The 17,746-nt window shown below is 47.3% G+C and overlaps 1 protein-coding gene across 1 annotated transcript in view; it reads right to left on the reverse strand.

Annotated features, from left to right (window-relative positions):
• Positions 1–6,369: 6,369 nt before the first annotated feature.
• The window catches only part of Alkbh3 (alkB homolog 3, alpha-ketoglutarate dependent dioxygenase), a 30,482-nt gene continuing 19,105 nt past the window's right edge, over positions 6,370–17,746 (reverse strand). Inside the window, exons 9-10 of the mRNA XM_051144210.1 lie at positions 7,068–7,166; positions 6,370–6,486 (exon numbers count right to left, since the gene is read on the reverse strand). Of these exons, the coding sequence (XP_051000167.1) occupies positions 6,394–6,486; positions 7,068–7,166 (192 nt within the window). The 3' untranslated portion in view covers positions 6,370–6,393. The remainder of the gene's footprint in view (positions 6,487–7,067; positions 7,167–17,746) is intronic.

Here is a 17,746-nt window from a genome sequence, read left to right on the forward strand (position 1 = left end):
GGCAACCAGTTGTAAAGACCGCACCAATATCTCCCAGGATCTACATACCCTATACATTGCTGCTGCAGGAGAATTACATATCTCACACACTGCCATCCCTTTACACTGTGTGACCGCTCGGCAATGCTGGAGGCAAGAATTAATGTCTCACACCAAGATACAAGATTAAATTCACTGTAAAGTCCACAGAGGTGCAGAAAAAAACAAAAACAAAAAAACCACTGTAAATTGTGGGCTTGCCTTCTCCAGCTAATGAAGTTACAAAGTAATTTTCTTTTCCCTTTTTTTTTTTTTTAAATCTTTTTAATTTCTTACAAAGAACACACACTCCTTTTGAGGTAAGGAGTGTGTGTGTGTGGGGGGACTAATTTCGCAAAAGAAAACACAAGCTGCCTTAGATTGCTACCATTTGTCGTGAAAGAGATTGTGTCTCCCTTTTATCTGTACACTATGGCATCTACACAGTCTTTGGACATAAAAGCCCAATCGTGACGAGAGCTCTAAGTCTGGCGGTCTTATTTCATCTTGTAGGCCAAGTCATTCAGTATAGGGTGTAGAAAAGGTCAGCCAACAAGAGAAAACAGGGCAGGGCTGAGGGTGCATTTGTTCTGTAGTTAGTCAGTGGGTGACCCGTTTGCGGGGCTGGCAGATGTCAAAGAGTGACCTCAAGGGGAAAAGGAAGTGGGATCCTGGGTTCCAGCCACAGGTGCATAGTAGGCCAATTGCCTGGTGCGCATGTGGTAGGGCAGCCAAGGGCCAGCTGAGCATCGGCACTAGGCCACTCAGGCACCTGAGCGCTTTCTTCAACTTGAATGTCTGGGGGTGGTGGTGGTGTAAGTGTAATTAGATCTTAATATGATTAGCCCCGCAGTTATAATTCTGGCCATTCTCTGGAAAGCCTCCCCACCCCCCAATCTTGATGACTGCAACAGCAGCATGTGCAGGGTCAGGGGACACCTGGGGGATGGGCAGGGTCAGAGGGCCACATATCAGAAAAGGACTGCCTACTCAACACACGGGTCAATGTATTTGAAGGAACTGTATTACTAAACATGCTACTACCAGGCACATAACATGTCAGATGTCAACTTTTTCAAGACCCCCCCCCCCCCTCCAGAGGAGCCTGCTCGTGTGTGTCCATCTCATGGCTGAGGAGACTGAGGCTCCAAGGGGTGAAGGCTGCAGTGGGGCTGGAGGTGTCAAGTCGCTCCCTAATTCTGTTCTTGCAGGTAGTACTGTGGCTGAAAGGGAGGCCTGTTACACTGTAGGTGAAATGGAGCCCCATAGTTGGTCCAGTGTGCAGACCATCCACACCAATCCTTGCAGGGCTGGTGCTGCCCCATAGGCACAATGTCCCAATGGGGCTGCTGCGCACACATTCATTTACTAGGTTACTGAGAGTGGTGGTTGAGCCCTGCTGCATCCAGTGCTGCCCCATTCCCTGGGTGACATTGGACACAGTGCACTTCACTCATCAGTCTTCTAGCCTGTTCAGTGGGGACTGTAGCCTCTAACCTATACCCGCAAGATGGGGACTATGAAGGGAAGGCATATGCAGGGTTCATAGCTCTGTCTTTTGCTCACCTCCCAGCAGCCTCTGTGGCTTTGTACTCTCTCCTTCTCTCTGACAGGAAGAACCTCAAGGCTGAGGTTCTGGAAAAACAAACTGCAGGCCAAGAGGCAAGCTCCGGAGGCTGCTCAGGGAGCCCCTGGTTTCTGTAATTCTAGGCTTTTCTCCCGTCCTGCCTGGGTGGCCCTGTGGTGGCAATGTCCCTGGGTCCTATTTGCAGAACCCTAGTGCACTCTTCACAAACCATCCAGGCTCCTCAGGCAGGGAGGGAGTGTTGAAAATCTGCTTCAGGCTGCCTACCTGTGATGTCATTGCCTACCTGCCCAGGGCTGTATAAAAGGACAGACCCTCTCAGGCTCCCTCTCTTACCCCCTTACTTCCTTTCCCTCTGCTTCTTTCTCTCTTCCTCTATCTCTATCCCTGTCTCTGTCTCTGTCTCTCCCCCGGGGGCACCCCCCTTTCCTTCTCTCCCCATGCTCATTTAATAAACTTCTTTCTCTATAATATCTGTTGCCTGGGATCTTATCTTATTTTCTTATTTTCAATCATTACAGGGAGGATACAGCCTCCTGCTTCAGAATTTCCGGCAGGGGCTTTTCTTTTAGCACAGTGGCGCTAGCTGGTGATGAGGCTGGCATCCCATTTGGCCTGGGAAAGGCGGGGCGCCTCCCTGCTAAGCCTTTGGGAAGGGCTAGGCATTGCGTGCTCCGGTAGGGGACCCTGGCAGGCAGCACGCTCGTCACCGCACGCCCACAGCCTTCCTGCGGTGGGAGGCTAATTGCAGTCCCGGTCACGCGGCCCTCCAGCGCTCGCGCAGCCCACCGCTTCCTCCTGTCTGCGCCAGTCTCTGCAGCATGCCTAAGGCAAGGACAAATGGCCCAAGCAGCTCCCGCTGTCACCCAGCTCTGCCAGCACGTTCTGATAGGGGAGGCAGGGTCCCCTAAGTCCTACAAGCTTCCCTTTCCCCAGAGCATTTACAACAAATGAACTCATGGACTTGCTTTTACTCAGGTCTGATGGATGTACCCAACATATTCACTCCCTGGGCTCCCATCCCTTTTCAGACTGTAGCGTTTGTCTACAGAGCTAGATCAATAGATCGGACTGGGGACCAAGGCCCTGCTTGAACAGTGACACATCCATACTCCTGGAGGCCACGTGAGAACGGGACTGTCCCTATGCTGAGTGACATCATCATTCCCCTGAGGGGTAGTGACAGCACAAAAGTCATCCTTTTGATGTTTACACACACACACACACACACACACACACACACACACACACACACTTGTGCCAGTTCAAAGGGGCCTGAATGAAGTCTGGTTTCTGCTGTGCTGACTACAGTGTCGCCTTACCTGCTTCCTAGCTGGGTTCTCTGAAACTACACAGCCCCCCAACTATACACAAACAGCCTAGCCCAACACCAGGTTCTGATCACAGGCTAGGAAAGGCTTCTTCTTTTTTTTTAAACAGCCCAGGCACGTGACTACTAACCCAGCTGGGGGAAGCGCCACTAGCTTTCTACCCTGATAAACATCAAAGCCATTTGCCTACCAGATCCAGGGCTTTTTATCTGAGCATGTACTCCAGCAGCTCAAATATGGCAGCACCCTGTCCCGTGTGTGTGTGTGTGTGTGTGTGTGTGTGTGTGTGTGTGTGTGTGTGTGTGTAAGGCAGGGCAAAGGGCAGTTGTGAACTAGTCCCTTGGTGGGAGCTTGTGGGTGGAATCATGTATAGGATTTAAACAAACAGAATGCATCGCTATGGAAACAACCAGTTTTTCAAAGGGACCGTTAAAAAAGAAAGTAATCAAGACTTCAGATTCAACACTCCAAGTGTTTATGACCAGAAAAGGCAAAGTGGGTCTTAGATATTCTGCAGCCAAGAAAAAGCTGCCAGAACTCAAGGAAGAAATATTCTGAGCGGAACAGGAGCCCATCCTGTCAGGCTTTCCTCTGAAACCCTCAAAGGGGAGCATTCTGCTCACCCTCACTGCAGAGCTTTCAGGGTTGCTGTGACACAGCTCAGCAGCCCCAGCTCTTTACTAACGGGACCCACACAAACCTGCCATGCACCAGAGTTGAGGCAACAGAGGTGGCAGAAAGGAGTCCAGAGGGCATTCACGTAGGAGCTGTGACTCACCTGTGTTAGAGATCATCAGCTGAGCCAGTGAACCTGGACCCTCATGTGTCTGAGGGCTAGTTGCATTTCTAGAGTAAAGCCCAGCTCTGTTGAGCGGAGAGGTGATGCTGTTAAGATGCCTCATACTTAGTCTGGACATCACCAGGATGTCACCACTACATTCCCACATGTAGTCAGAAACAACAGAAGAAATCATAGGGAAAAACTGACCCACCTGTCAAAAGTTTTGAGTCACATCTGCTTGAATATGGCTAGCAACAACCACTTGCTAAGGAGGTTGCTCAAGACTGTTTCTAAATTCTGAATTCTCCCCCCCCAAACCCCCACCAAAATGAGTTTCCCAGTGCTTGTTCAGTGGGCCACACAGCTTCTGACAAGATGCTCATGTTGGCTAAGGAGAAATAAGATGAAGGCACCTGCCCCGATGCACAAGAAACCGGGGGACACACCAGTGGCCTGCAGATGGCTATGGCCAGCTCTGCTCAGCGGATTCCACATTTCAGCATGGATGAGAAAGGGCATAGAGGTTTTGGGATTCGCCTTTGAAATCTGTCTCTGCCACCGCAAGTCCTGCTAAACCACTTCTCATCTCCACAGTGGAATCAGTGTGGGGAAGATGAGGCGAATTGAAGCTCACAGCACAGGGCCTGCAGGCAACACCCACAGAGCACGACTGAAACAAAACCTGCTTCTCATGCTCAGCTGCATACCGGCTGATTTGCACTTTGTATTGTGTGCACTTTATCAGCAAACAGCTTCGTTTCACATCCTGGGTAGTGTGCAGCAGGCTGGTGTGGGAACCGGACATCACTCTGCCCATTTACACCTGTCCAGTTTTAATTTATGGCAAGAACCTGCTGGACACGTCAGAGGGTGTGGGGTCCTAGTGGTGGAAATATCTGGCACCGGTCGCACATGTGAGTGAGGGCAAGAAAGAGAAGCTAGGACTGCCCTTTGCCCATGTGACCCAGGTGGGAGGCCCAGCCTCTCCATGGTCTGACAGACAGGGGTCTGCTGAGTGCAGAGATGGACCACCGTCTAAAGCAGCAAGAGGGGCACCCTGACAGTGGACAAGGTACTGGAAGACCTGGAGTCACCTGCCAGGCTTCCTATAAGGGAAGGAGGGAGGAGGCATTTCCAGTATGTCATCCAGCTCTTAATCCTAGCTGGCCATACCACCCTTGCTAGGTTTTCTTGGCTTTAGCTGGAGAACAACTAGTATTAAACAGAGGGCTTATGTTCAGGGTGATTCACACCTTCTTCCTAGGAAGGCTTATACGATGCCCAAGTTGTACACAGCACTTAGTTTCTTACAAGAGGAACTCTACAGGCTTTAGAAACCAGACTCTGATACAGGGAACCAGAGAGCTTGTGAGAGCACAAAGTCTGGCCAGGCTGCTTCCATTTGATCCCGGAGTAAGCTTGCCCAGCCTCTGGTACCTTTTCACGTCACGGGGATCGTCCATCTTACAGTGTGGAATGGAAACAGGACAAAGCCAAGAGAGTAAATTTTCCTTCCAGGATGAGGGGAAACTCTAGCCTCTGTGTCCCAGTTTCATCCACTTACACTCATCTTCCTCTGGGTTTGAGGTAACCTGGTATACTGCTCCTGAGTCAAGGTCAAGGAGTCATGTGTTTTTATGATGCAACAAAGGGCAGCTACCCCATTCTGTTTTGGAAACCTTGATGACATCACAGGCTAACCCCTGAACTCAGGCACCCAGTAAAAGGAACATGAGTCAGAAGAGCCTTAGTCACAGGCTTCTGAAATCTAAAGTACAAGAGCCATGAGGTCAGCCAGGCTATTCCCTTCAGGGCAGCTCGGATTCTATCTGGCGTGGGTTTAAATGACTCAAAGAATTCTCTAGGGGAAACTAATCTACTGGAACAGCTGTTGCTAACAGGCCATTTGCTGCTCTTAACGAACATTTCAGCCTGGTTCTGACATTCTCAGTTATTCCTTGCTTCCAGAAGACAGCATTCTTTCCTTACTAGGGGTCTAGGTAGGACTGCCTGGGGTGTGGACAGGAGCATGCTGCTTTCTCTTTGTTCAGAGGTCTGTAGCTTGTCTAAGTGTGCCCCAGGAAGACTGACAGCTGGGAGATTCAGCTAAATAAACAGTGTCCCTGAACACTCAGCTTTCCATTACAATAACACATAAGCCAAGATGTTAAGGAGTCAAGGAAGACTTCAACAAAGCCCAGAGCAGCCACCTCTGTTTGGGTTTCAGCAGCTGGAAAGCTCTGTGGAAGGCTCCAGAGTCACTGACACATATTTATATCTCCATTTTGCTAACGTCATAAGGCACAAACATGTTCAGATCTTCCCCAGAGGCACAAGGCCATTTTTATTTCTTCAAATTAAGTGGGGGAGGGCAGGAGGAAAAGAGCTTATGGACCAAATCATTTGTGAGCACAGCCATAGCAGTTTTCAATTTGCCTAATGATAACCTTTGATCGAGAGAATCATCTCAAAGTCACCGAACCCACAGTAGACACGTTGGTAACATGAAGCGCTGGTGCTTTTCATTCAGGAAGAGCAGGATCTGAGAAGCAAACACCACAACTTCCAAACAATCACATCACGAGAGTGCATGGAGCAGCTTCTGAAGTGCTTCCAGGAGAGGGGGAGGGACTGCTAGGTGCACAGCGCTCACTTTGGTGGCTTGTAGACATGTCCAGTCACCAGGGGGCTCCTCTAGTGTCTGGATAAATGGTCCGGAACGTTAGGTTCACTCTTGGTTCTCTGGAGTGGTATTCCTTGGGCACTCGGTGCTAAATGGAAACATGAACAGTTGTCTGGCATAAATATACATGCATTTAGTTCAACATGATTTACCACTGACGTATGAAGACATGGAAACAGTCCCATTTTTATCCCTGACTAAATGTCTAGGTGTTCTACAGTCCTGTGGGAAAAGGTGGTTTCCTCTGAAACAAATTCCAGCTGATCCCAGCAGGCTGTGCCAGTGCCCTGGCAGCAAGGCATGTCTACCTTTTCTTACTGTTGCTTCTACTCTAAATGTTTGTATTTAACGTTATCTTGCCCACAGTGACCTAGAATAGTTGTGGCGTTATGAGGTCCAAGATGGCAGCCACTGAGGTTATTTACAGGTAAATTAGTGCCCGTCATTTTTTTAGCAGGTACAGTGGCTTGTGGCTGCAATGGCAGCACAGACGTGGACACCTCCAACACTACAAGAATTTCAGCTAGAAACCTCTGCTGAGAGGTCTGTTTGACCAACTCTTTGGACATGACTGGTCTAAGTTATGTGCACTTTAAGATGAGATGACCGGTCCCTCAGCCAGGGAGAAGTGCCTCCAGAGAGTGACTGGTGGTTCTTGCAAGTCCTCACCTGCCAGTCAGCCTGTGTGGCTCCTTCCATGATCAGCAAGGTCCCATGATCCAATGGTATGTTCACTCTTTCCACATATGTGTAGTCTCCGTTCTCTTCCTGAAAGACAGCAGCCATCCCACTGGAGTTTTTGATTGTATGGTCAAGAAGCAAGAGAAGCAGACTGAGGGAGCTTGCATAGTGCTCTGTCCCTTGGCAGCTCATTGCCTTCAGCCAGGTATTCTACCCCTCTAATCCTTAATATACTTATTTGTGATATGGGGAGAAAGACAGTACCTACTACCCAAGTGTCTCCAAAGATGTGTATAAATGACTTGGGGACCAGCAACAGAAGAACTGTGTAAGAGTTAGCTATGGTTACTGTCCCCCAGAGAAGCCTGCCCTCACCTAGGAGGGAGGAAAACAACCTTTGACCAAGGTAGGCTTCCCCTGGCAATGATATGCTGATTCACTAGTTGGTAATTACTTTACACCAGTGGTTCTCAACCTTCCTAATGCTGCGACCATACAGTCCCTCATGTTTTGGTGACCCCAACCATAACATTATTGTCATTGCTACTTCATAACTGTAGTTTTGCTACTGTTATGAATCCTAATGTGAGAATCTGTGCTTTCTGATGGTCTTAGGTGACCTGTGAAAGGGGTGCAGCCCAGTGCTGTAGAGCTAACCCCAGCCTTCCCTTGGCTACTCTAAGTGTTTGAGAGATGGACCTCTGTCTCTTTCTAAACAGGAATCCTAGCAGTCATGCGGGTTTCTTAGAGAAGACTAGACTATTGCTGTCAGTGAGACCTGGTTGTCTGATGTTTGTGCTTTGGACACTAGGGGCACACAGGACAGCTCTGCTCAGAGCCTGACACTGGCACCACAGCATGCCTGCAATGAAGTCAATGGGCCATTTGCTCCTCCTCAGAGGTGCTGGCTGCAGGGAACAGCTTCTTGGCTTCCTAGCTCAGCCACGAAGAACTCCTTGGGTGCGACTGAGATAGGCCTGAGTTTCCTGATGTCTCCACTTCTGCTGTGGGCAGAGACAATGGGCCTATCCGGTTCATCTGCCTCCCTTCCCATGCAATGGTTACATTTGAGTTACTGCAGGATTTACTATAGTGCAAATCTGTTTATATTTATTGCAGGGGTCTTTCTGAGAACTTAACTGTTTACAATGATTTCCCCCAGGAAAATCTAAAATCAAAACAATACTGAACTTGTATAAACAGTCTACATTCCAGGGCCCAACCCTTGGCAGTGACTTTGTCAAGGACAGCCAGAATTTTTACAGACAGAAGACATAAGCAATGTTTGAAACAACTTTTGATTGGTTGATGGTTTTGTTTTGTGTCTGCCACCTTTTCTCTTCCAGAAATAAGTAAGTACCAAAACACTGACTTCAGCTCAGCCTCCCAGAGCACACTGGGAAGTGACCCTGCCAATGGAGGCTCACACCTGCCTCCACAATCACCTCTACTTCTGAAGGCAAAAGTCGGTGCTTGGAAAAAGTATGCCAGATAGTGGAGATGAATGCTTTGCTAAAGAAAAGACATCAAAGGGGGGGGGGGTCCATCCTCCATGACATCAGAGGGCTATCAAGGCTTAACACAGGCTGAAAGACAGGTCAGCTCAAGTTAAAACTTGGCTGGAGGCAGAAGGATCTCTCCTATATGCTATAGAATCAGGGAGGGCAACATGGCATGACTCTGTAAATTGTACAGACTCTAGGATGAAACAGTTGAATGACACTCAGAAAGACTTCACAACCACACAAGAGCAATTCTGAGATCTTCTAGAACACCCACAATAGCGCGGGGAGGAAGAGGTGCTGAAAGCACTGGGTGGAGAGGTGGACACTGTAATTTTATCTGGAACCACAAAGCAGGAATGCACCTGAGAGGCCAAGGAGAATTCCACATGCAAAAGGCTAGCATCAGTGTCGATGTGCATTCCCCACCTGATAAGTCTGTCCCCGCGGCCCCCCTCGCCCCTGGTTTTTCGAGACAGGGTTCCTCTGTGTAGCCTTGGCTGTCCTGGACTCGCTTTGTGACTAGAACTCACAGCGATCCGCCTGCCTCTGCCTCCCAAGTGCTGGGATTAAAGGCATGTGCCACCACGCCCGGCTCCACCTGATAATTCTTAAGATCTGAATTTTTCAATTGAGAGAAAATTTCAGGTGTATTTTGAACACAATATTCAGCATAGCCACTAGCCACACCAAAAGGCAGATCCTCAGGGCTGAGCACTCAGGTGGTCTGTATGGAGTGGGACAGACAGTATTGCTCACCTTAGCTTGTGGTGTGAGACGTGCTAGTGTTTCTTCCCTGCTTGTATTTACTCCTCCTAACACCAGTGACTTAGAAAACACATTCCTAATTGCAGGAGATGGAGAGTAAAGAAGGCAACAGAGCTTCCACCATGGCAAAGCTCACTAATGGACCCATCTCTTAAGACAGAGCAGCAACTGCAGGCAGTGACATGCTAACCTCCACCTAGGAAGCAGATTAATGCCAAGGGAACTCATGCTGTGTGCAAAGGCTGGTGAAGTGGGGAACAGGGGTCACATTGTCAGAGAAGCCCATTCATGGCTACCAATGGCTACATTACTAAAGCACACATCTACGACCCTCTGCTGTACCCAAGCAAGGCAACACCACACACACACACACACACAATGGGGGAGCAAGTGGTGACTATAGATGTTCTGGAGTTTTCTACACATTGAAACCTTATAAAAAGGAGGAAAATCACAAAGGGCACATCTTTCCTATCAGTGCTAAAGAGTGCCCTCACTTCCAAGTGCAGCAGTCCATCCGGATACTCAGGTACTCTTTCCTAAAGAATATGGAGGATTTGCACACTCCTGCCCTCATTCCACCAAGATGCTACTGTATTCCGTGTCCTCAGGAAGACACTATTTAGGAGAAAATCCTAGGTGTTTACTGCTATGTCATTATTGACCATCACAGATGGGAAACTAGAAAATTTCCTTCTCAGTAAAAGGTAATGCACATTATGCAATTTGGATTTTTCAGGTAATCACCTCCTTTCCTGTCCTATAATGGTATTAGAAGTCTCATCCATTATTACTTCAACCTTCATATTTTCGTTCTAGAATATGTCATAACTCATGTAAGGGGTGCAGGTCTAACTTCTCAGCATCAGCTTTCCTGCTCTTGAAATCAGGGGAAGACTCTGTGACTAGGACAGATGCTAAGTGACTGGAGAGAGTGCCAGTGATACATAGAAAGCCCCTCTGCTCCTCTCTTCCAGAGTCCACAGGCAGCATTCCATCCATATGATCATTCTCACTTTTAATGGCTCTCTTTAAACATATAATAGTTCAAAAATATTGTCATGTAATGTTCCTTTGCATGAGCAAATTCTTTTTTCTTTAAGCTCACAGATATGTCTGACTACTGGGGTGTCAGGCATTGTACCTGACACAGTGCTGGGGTATAGCAGTGAAGAGCACATTGTGAGACTGAGGTTTTAATACACCAATATTACTGATTTGTTGCTGCAGTCATTTTTAAAGGAATAAGAAAGGTTACGGCAAGTTGACTTGAGGTGAAGCATCACTAAACATAAGTATCTTGGATAGAGTATTAAAGTTGGAATTCTGGGCGAGGGTCTGACCTTTAAGGTGCTTGATTTACAGTGCCAAACTGTTTCCTTGCAAAGCCTCCAGCACTTTGTAATTCCATGAGGAAAATATGGCCTCTGTTGTAGTCCGTGTGTCAGTCTCTGTCCACTGTGCTGTGGGAGTTAGCACTTCCCCAATTCATTAAGCTAACAAGCCATTCCCCTTGACATAACTCGTCGTGCAGTTGCTGTTCTTGTTTTCTGTTTGCCCTTTAACTGTTACTTGATGTTGAATGAAGAATTTCTGGACTTGACTCCGCTGACCTTATTTGACCTCTTTCATGAGTTTTATGCTTAGAATGGCTTTTCCCATCCTGAGGAAAGTTAAATATACAACTGCATTTCCTTTAGTTAAAAGCAAAAGAGTTGGCATTTTTCAGATTTAACTCTTTAATCTACACAACTTTTTTTTTTGCTTTGGGGAGTTTTGGTTTGTTTTCTATACTTTGGGGGTGGGGAAAGAGAGGCTAGGTTTCATGCATGGCAGGTAAGCACGCTACACTGAGCTAACCCCTAGACCAGTGTTCTCCACCTTCCTAATACAGTTCCTCATGTTGTGCTGACTCCCAACCAGAAAATTATTTTCATTGCTACTTCATAAGTGTAATCTGCTACTGTTGTGAATAGTAATGTAAACATCTGATAGGTTATGTGATCCTTGTGAAAGGGTTGTTTGACTCCCAAGGGGTTGAGAGCCATAGGTTGAGAACCACTGCCCTAGACCCAATGTTTCTCTCATAGCAATATCCAAGTATTTAATGGAATGCTTCCTGCTAGCTGTGTGGACAGGCTTACTGTGCTGGTACCATGGTGGAGTTAAGCATGCTGGGCACTACAAACATCACGCACAGCCATCACTAACTCTCCCTGGAAACCCACAGGGAGATGCTATTCACTTTTCCTACTGTAAAGCTGGCAGGAGGCAGGACAGCAGGTAAGCACAGACCCATGAGTGCTCACACCCACATTCCCTTCCTCATACTGTTTCCATCGTGACATTAGCTCCACTCCTCAAGTCCTGCCATACTGTCTCTTCATGACATGGCATGTTCACCTTACTGAAGGGAACCAGCCACCAGCAAGGAGCATAAAAGGGAGATGTGGCCAGTGGGTAGTGGACATCCTGAAGAGCCAAGGGTCTGCATATAGGGATGAGTGTTGTTGAGGAGCAGGCCCTCTTGCTGCTCCCAAGTGTTGTATCATCTTCTGGCTTTTCTGGGGGAAAAGCTAAGTGGAGTTTTATAGGAAATATCCAGGTTTAAGTGTAGGCAGCTAAGGCCACACCAAGCTCCAGGTCTTCCCAGCAGCGCGGCTGCTCCTTCAGCTCCTGCACCAGCCACCCCAACCAGCCTGTCACTGCTGTTCTTCCTTGCCTCCCTCCACCACTGCATGTGCTACTACACTGTCTTCAGGTATCAGTCTTAGTCTCCTCTACCACAGAAAAGTCTGTTCAACTAAATAAGCTTCCCAGTGTGTGCTGGGTTAACAGCAGCGTTTGGTCTCCTACATCTCTCCAAGACTCACAAGAGCTATTTAAGAAAACTCCCATCTTGTTACTAAGATCCTAAGAAAAACAAAACCATCAATGAGCAGAAAGGGCAAAGGAAACAAAGCAAGCGCCTGCTACCTGCTTCTCATTTCTCAAGTCCACAGGAAGCACTGGGTGCAATGGCAATCATTAGACTCTGTGCTGGAGGCATCAAGGGAGACTCACTGGCTACCGCAGCCCTGGAAACCCAGACAGTGCTTGAGTTGAACAGGAAGTGGTAAGCATGCCTACCAGGCAAAGAGATAATTCAGGAGAATAGAGCAACCATACAAAGATAAGTGGGAACCCTGTGCAGGCCAGGTATAGATACTGTACACACTGGACAATCCTGCCCATTGTTTCAGCGGCAGCGATGGAGTTTTCTGAGCTATCAAGCCAAATGACAGAAACAGACTCAAGGTTGGGTCTATGCTCCTTTCCCCCTGTTCTCTTGTCCTGGATAGGAATGCAAATGCCATGTGGCTTTACATAGTATTCAATAATAAGTTATTACTTTAAGTTCAGCAAATGGTTTCTAAGCCATCTTATGCAATGAGCTGGTGCTGTGTCTCTTGTTACCCTATCTGTACAATGAGGACAGTAACAGCATTAACTCAAGATTCAGGACAGATAAAGGGTAAAGCTTTAAGAATGCAGCCCAGAAAACAAGCAACTCTATGATTGCTGTTTGTTAACAGCGTTTTACCTGGTAGCATTCTCACAATCGGAATGGTACCTCTGACAACTGAAGCCAAGGCTTTCACGGCCAGTGGCTTGTATTTTCACATGTGTAAGTGAATTTACATGTGTAAGTTCCAGGCATCTCAAACCTAACATGCAGAAAACAATTCCTGGGGCTAGGGAGATGGCTTTGGGGTTAAGAGCATTTGATACTCTTGTAGAGAACCTGGGTTGTGTTCCCCACACCCACATGGTGGCTCCCAACTGTAACTCAAGTTTCAGGGGACCCTATGAAGGCACCTGGCATGCAAATGGTATACACATATACATGTAGACAACACATTAAAATAAATCTTGAGAGAAAAAATAGGACCTCTTTACAAAAGGACATCTGAGTTAACAGCACCTCCACCCACCAACCACTCAAGCCAGAAACGGGGGAGTCATTCTTGATTCTTGCCCCACATCTAAAACACTGGCAAGTTCTCCTTTCCATGCCCCCAAAACATACCTCAAATTCACTCACTTCTCCTTCTCCCACAGCATTTGGTTCAAGGTAGCAGCCTCCCACTGGGGCTGCTTCTCCCAGGTAGCCACCTGCTCTCCCCACAGGGAGAACTGCTATCCCCACAGGGCCACAGTTTCCTTAAACACGGAAATGGATCATGTCCCAGCCTCCACTGAATCCCACTGTGCACAAAGTAAACGCACACTCCTTCTACTGTATAGCTCATAGAACTTATATCTTTCTCTCACTCAATGCCACACCCCCCAGAGTTAAGCACAGTACCTGACACGCAGTAGGTACTAGGTACTATCTGCTTGGTGGGGAGAAGGAAGGGTGGAAGTGCTGCTCCTCAATGTTACCTACCATTTGGGCACTGGACAGAAGGGTGGCACAGACTACCGCGGAGGGCACCCAGGGAATAGGCAGTTTTGGCATTTGGATAGGTGGTAAAGGAGCCTGGGATGAAGATGTCCCTGACAGATGGGTGGAATCTTCAGACATCTCAGTGAAGAACTAGCAGCAAGATAGGGCAGGGGAAGGTGCATGCCAGTGTTCTTGAGGCAAGAGGATCAGGAGTTCAAGGCTCTCTTGGGCTACATAGCAAGACCATGTTTTATGAAAGAAAGAAAAAGGAAGGGAAAGAGAGGGAAAGAGGGAAAGGAAGAAGAGATCCAGAATAGTCATATAGCAACTATACTCTTAACAGTCCAAGAAGCTGAAGAAGGGGGATTGAGAGGACAAGGCTGGGCAATAATATATCAGAAAAAGAAAAGTAAGAATTAAGATCATTTACATACTGATTTGATGAGAATCAGAGAAGAAAGAACTGAAAATAGCATTAACCTGACCAAGAAAACAGTGATGCAACCAAGAAATGGATTCGTATGCAGAGGGGTGGTGGGTTTTTTTTGAGAAAATAATGGCTAACTTTAAAGCTGACTTTGGAACTTCCGTGTGCTATTATGAAGTCAAAACATCTCTTGAATATGGAGAAATGATGGCATAATCTGGGATAAGAAATTGGGAAGTCAAGCCGGGCTTGGGGCATACACCTTTAATCCTAGCACTCAGGAGGCAGAGGTTGTGAGTTCGAGGCCAGCCTGGTCTACAAAGTGAGTCCAGGACAGGCAAGGTTACACAGAGAAACCCCATCTCAAACAAAACAAAACAAAACAAAACCCCCCAAAACAAACAAACAAACAAAAAACCCAAAACACCAAACAAATAAACACACACACCCCAAAAAAGAAAAGAAAGAAAAGGAAAAAAAAAAAAATTGGGAAGTCATCCACCACAGTGCAGGCACTCTATTTGCTTACTGCTGCTTAACCAAAGCACACACAATGCTATGAATTGGGGACACAGGTACAAGCCAGAAAGGAGCCTTCTCATGTGGTATTTACAACCCAGAAGCTTATACCCTCTTTGCTATATGTCCTTCTTTGCCCTGTCTCTCAATGCATGGCTATATCAATAATGCCCCCTTTGTCAACAATATCATTTCGTTGCAGCTGGTTTCGCTCAGTGGTATTTGTGTTGCCTGTGAGCACCTGGCTGGGACTGACCCTGCTTCAGGGTCAGGCACACCTGCAGGAATCCTCTAGCTTTAGGTGGTACTCCAGCACTGAATGTAGTGAGGCTCTTGTGCACAGTGGTGAAATGGGAACTATGTGACAGAGGGATGGGACCCCACAAAGTCATCTCTGGAGTTATTCTGCTGATTCAAGCCACAATGAAGTGACAGCATCCTGGGCATTGATCTGAAACACATTACGTTAAAAACAGAAGCAGCTGCCTCTGAAATGAGATCAGGAAAAGCAGAGCTTTGAACCGCAGAGCTTTGTGGTTCAAGACCAACAGTTTGAAATTCACCTGCCACATGCAACTCTTTTTTTCTTTTCTTTTCCTTTCTTTCTGTCCTTCCTTCCTTCTTTCTAAAACACCATTTACCTTTGGTTTTTGGCATCCATTAGGTTTGAAAGGTTCTGGTAAGGAAATGAGAAAAGTAAACAGAAAGGGCAGGTGGGTACAACAGTCACCCACTCCAGGCAAACTCACTGATCCTCTGGGAGCACACCAGTGCCTCTCTGGCTCACACAGAGCTCTGGAGGTCATGCTAGTCCTTGCTGCAACACTGCAGCCCATACAGCAGGCATATTTCTGTCCTTCCTTCCTCCTCAACGATACATGCTAGAAGGGAATGGGGTCCATAGGGCAGCCCCTGCTGACAGGGTTCACTATTTAGATTTATGGTTGGGGCAGTCCTAGGGGCTGGATGGGGCAGGCACTGAACCGAATCACCAGCAAGCCTGGCTTTACACTCACAGCTGTAGCCATTCCAGCTACCCTGGGTGTGGCCTTGGAATCTGAAGTTAGTGCCCAGTGAAGTGTGTGATCAGTAACACAGACCTGCTGGAAATACAGGCTGAAGGAAGTGCTATCATGAAAGAGCTTCCCCCAAGAGTGCAGCACCAGAAACACCCTTTGTCCAGCCTCCCATAGATCTCCTGTATGTTTATATTCTCATTTATACTGACTCTCCAAGGAGTTCAAAACTCCCTCACTATTTCTTGTCCACTGGCTGCCCCTGTTCCCAAGATTCCACTACACTCTCATCACTATTCACTTCCTTTTTCAGCTCTTGATTAAGCCACCGATCACACCTTTTGGAACAGCTCAAATCCACCTGACTACTCAATAACATTCTTGGCAAAGTGTTTCAATGATTCCCTCGGAGTCACTACCAATGATGACAACCTTTATGAGAAAAGAGTAAGCATACAGGTTATGTGCTGGTTCCCAGCCTAGGTGCAGAAACAGGAAGCAAGGTAGATCTTCCGACTTTCACTGGAGGGTGTTTGAGAAGACCACAGTCATCAAGAACTTCTTTCAAGCGTTTTTTATAAGCTCTCAGGGCAGATGCTGAGATCAGATCACCAAAGGAAAAGGAGGGAGCCCCATCATGGTCTATTGCAATCCCAGACATTGGGTGGCTAACTGTGAGCCTGAGGCCAGGGTGGGTCAGACAAGCAAGACTCTGTCTCCAAACAATTAAAAGGAGGGTAAGGATAGCTGAAAACCCGCAGCAGGGGCCACTGCCTGAGGTGGAAGCTCATCACTAATTGACACTACAGCTCTAGCCTTTCTAGTTTCCAAGGTTAAGCCACTCAGTGGCATGATATTTTAAATCTCAATATCTTCCTTCTTTTTAAAGTCCTGGGGGGGGGGGTCAATATTTATGATCAGGCTGGCTTTTTAATACTCCAGTGTTCCCAGCAGTGTATAACAAATCATTTAGCGGTGTGTTCTCAGAGACTCTACCACTAGTCTTGTTTTTATAGCCACTCCCTTCATAAGGTGCTGCAGAGAGGACCGGCCAGAGAGAAGCCCCTTTTGCCTCAACTCAATCATCTTGGGGTGGAAAGGAGCCCCTCCTGCAGGCACGATTCAGCTGATCAGGAAAAGAGCTCATGCAAGGTAATTTGCTACAAAAACAAGGCTTTTGGCATCTAACCCTCCAGTGCATCACAAACTTCCTGCTATTATCTAATAACCCCCCAGCCATCACTGTTTCCACGGTAACCGACAGAGAAATAGCAGCCTGCCAAGTGGCTTTTGTAATTCCTTTTCTAGTTTGCTCTTCTGTATAGAATTAGAGTTAGATGGGGGAAAGAACCAGGATAATCTTTGCAAACAGGGACATGATGTAGTTTGGAGAATACAACTGGGCTTGGGATAAGTAGTGCAGAAAAGCTTTTATGAACCCACTCTGATAGGGCACGAAGATCTGTTGATGAGTACTTGGTAAGCTTTCCCTTGTCTTAGGACAGACAGGCTGGCACTGGCCAGTCTCTGATTTGGCCCACACAAAAGAAGGAATCAGGTACACAGCAAGACCAAAGAAGTCTACTGTGGCCAACTCTTGCTCTGACTCTCCCAGCAGAGAACAGTGAAGGAAGAAGGATGGGTACCTTGACATTCTGTGTTTAATCCTGACAACACAGGCTCGACCATTCAGAGGGGTTGTAGGGGCCAGAGCTCTCCTACAATCTTGGCAAGGGGTAACTGTTTGAAATAGTGTAGAACACTGGGCAGCTTTCATAAGATCAGCAGCCAGACTGACAAGGCGCCAGGCTGCAAAGCAAGCAGCTGCTACCGGGGTGGAAGAGTCTGAATTTGTGTAAAAAAAAAAAAAAGAAGCAAGACTACTTCTCTAGCTGGGCGCGGTAGTGAATGCTTTTCCAGCACTGGGGAGATAGAGGCAGGAGGATCAAAAGTTCGAGGCCAGCCTCTGCTACAGGAGAGCTCACCTCAGAAAACAACAAAGGCTC

This window comes from Acomys russatus, chromosome 4 (genome assembly GCF_903995435.1).
Source record: "Acomys russatus chromosome 4, mAcoRus1.1, whole genome shotgun sequence".
NCBI classification, from domain to species: domain Eukaryota; kingdom Metazoa; phylum Chordata; class Mammalia; order Rodentia; family Muridae; genus Acomys; species Acomys russatus.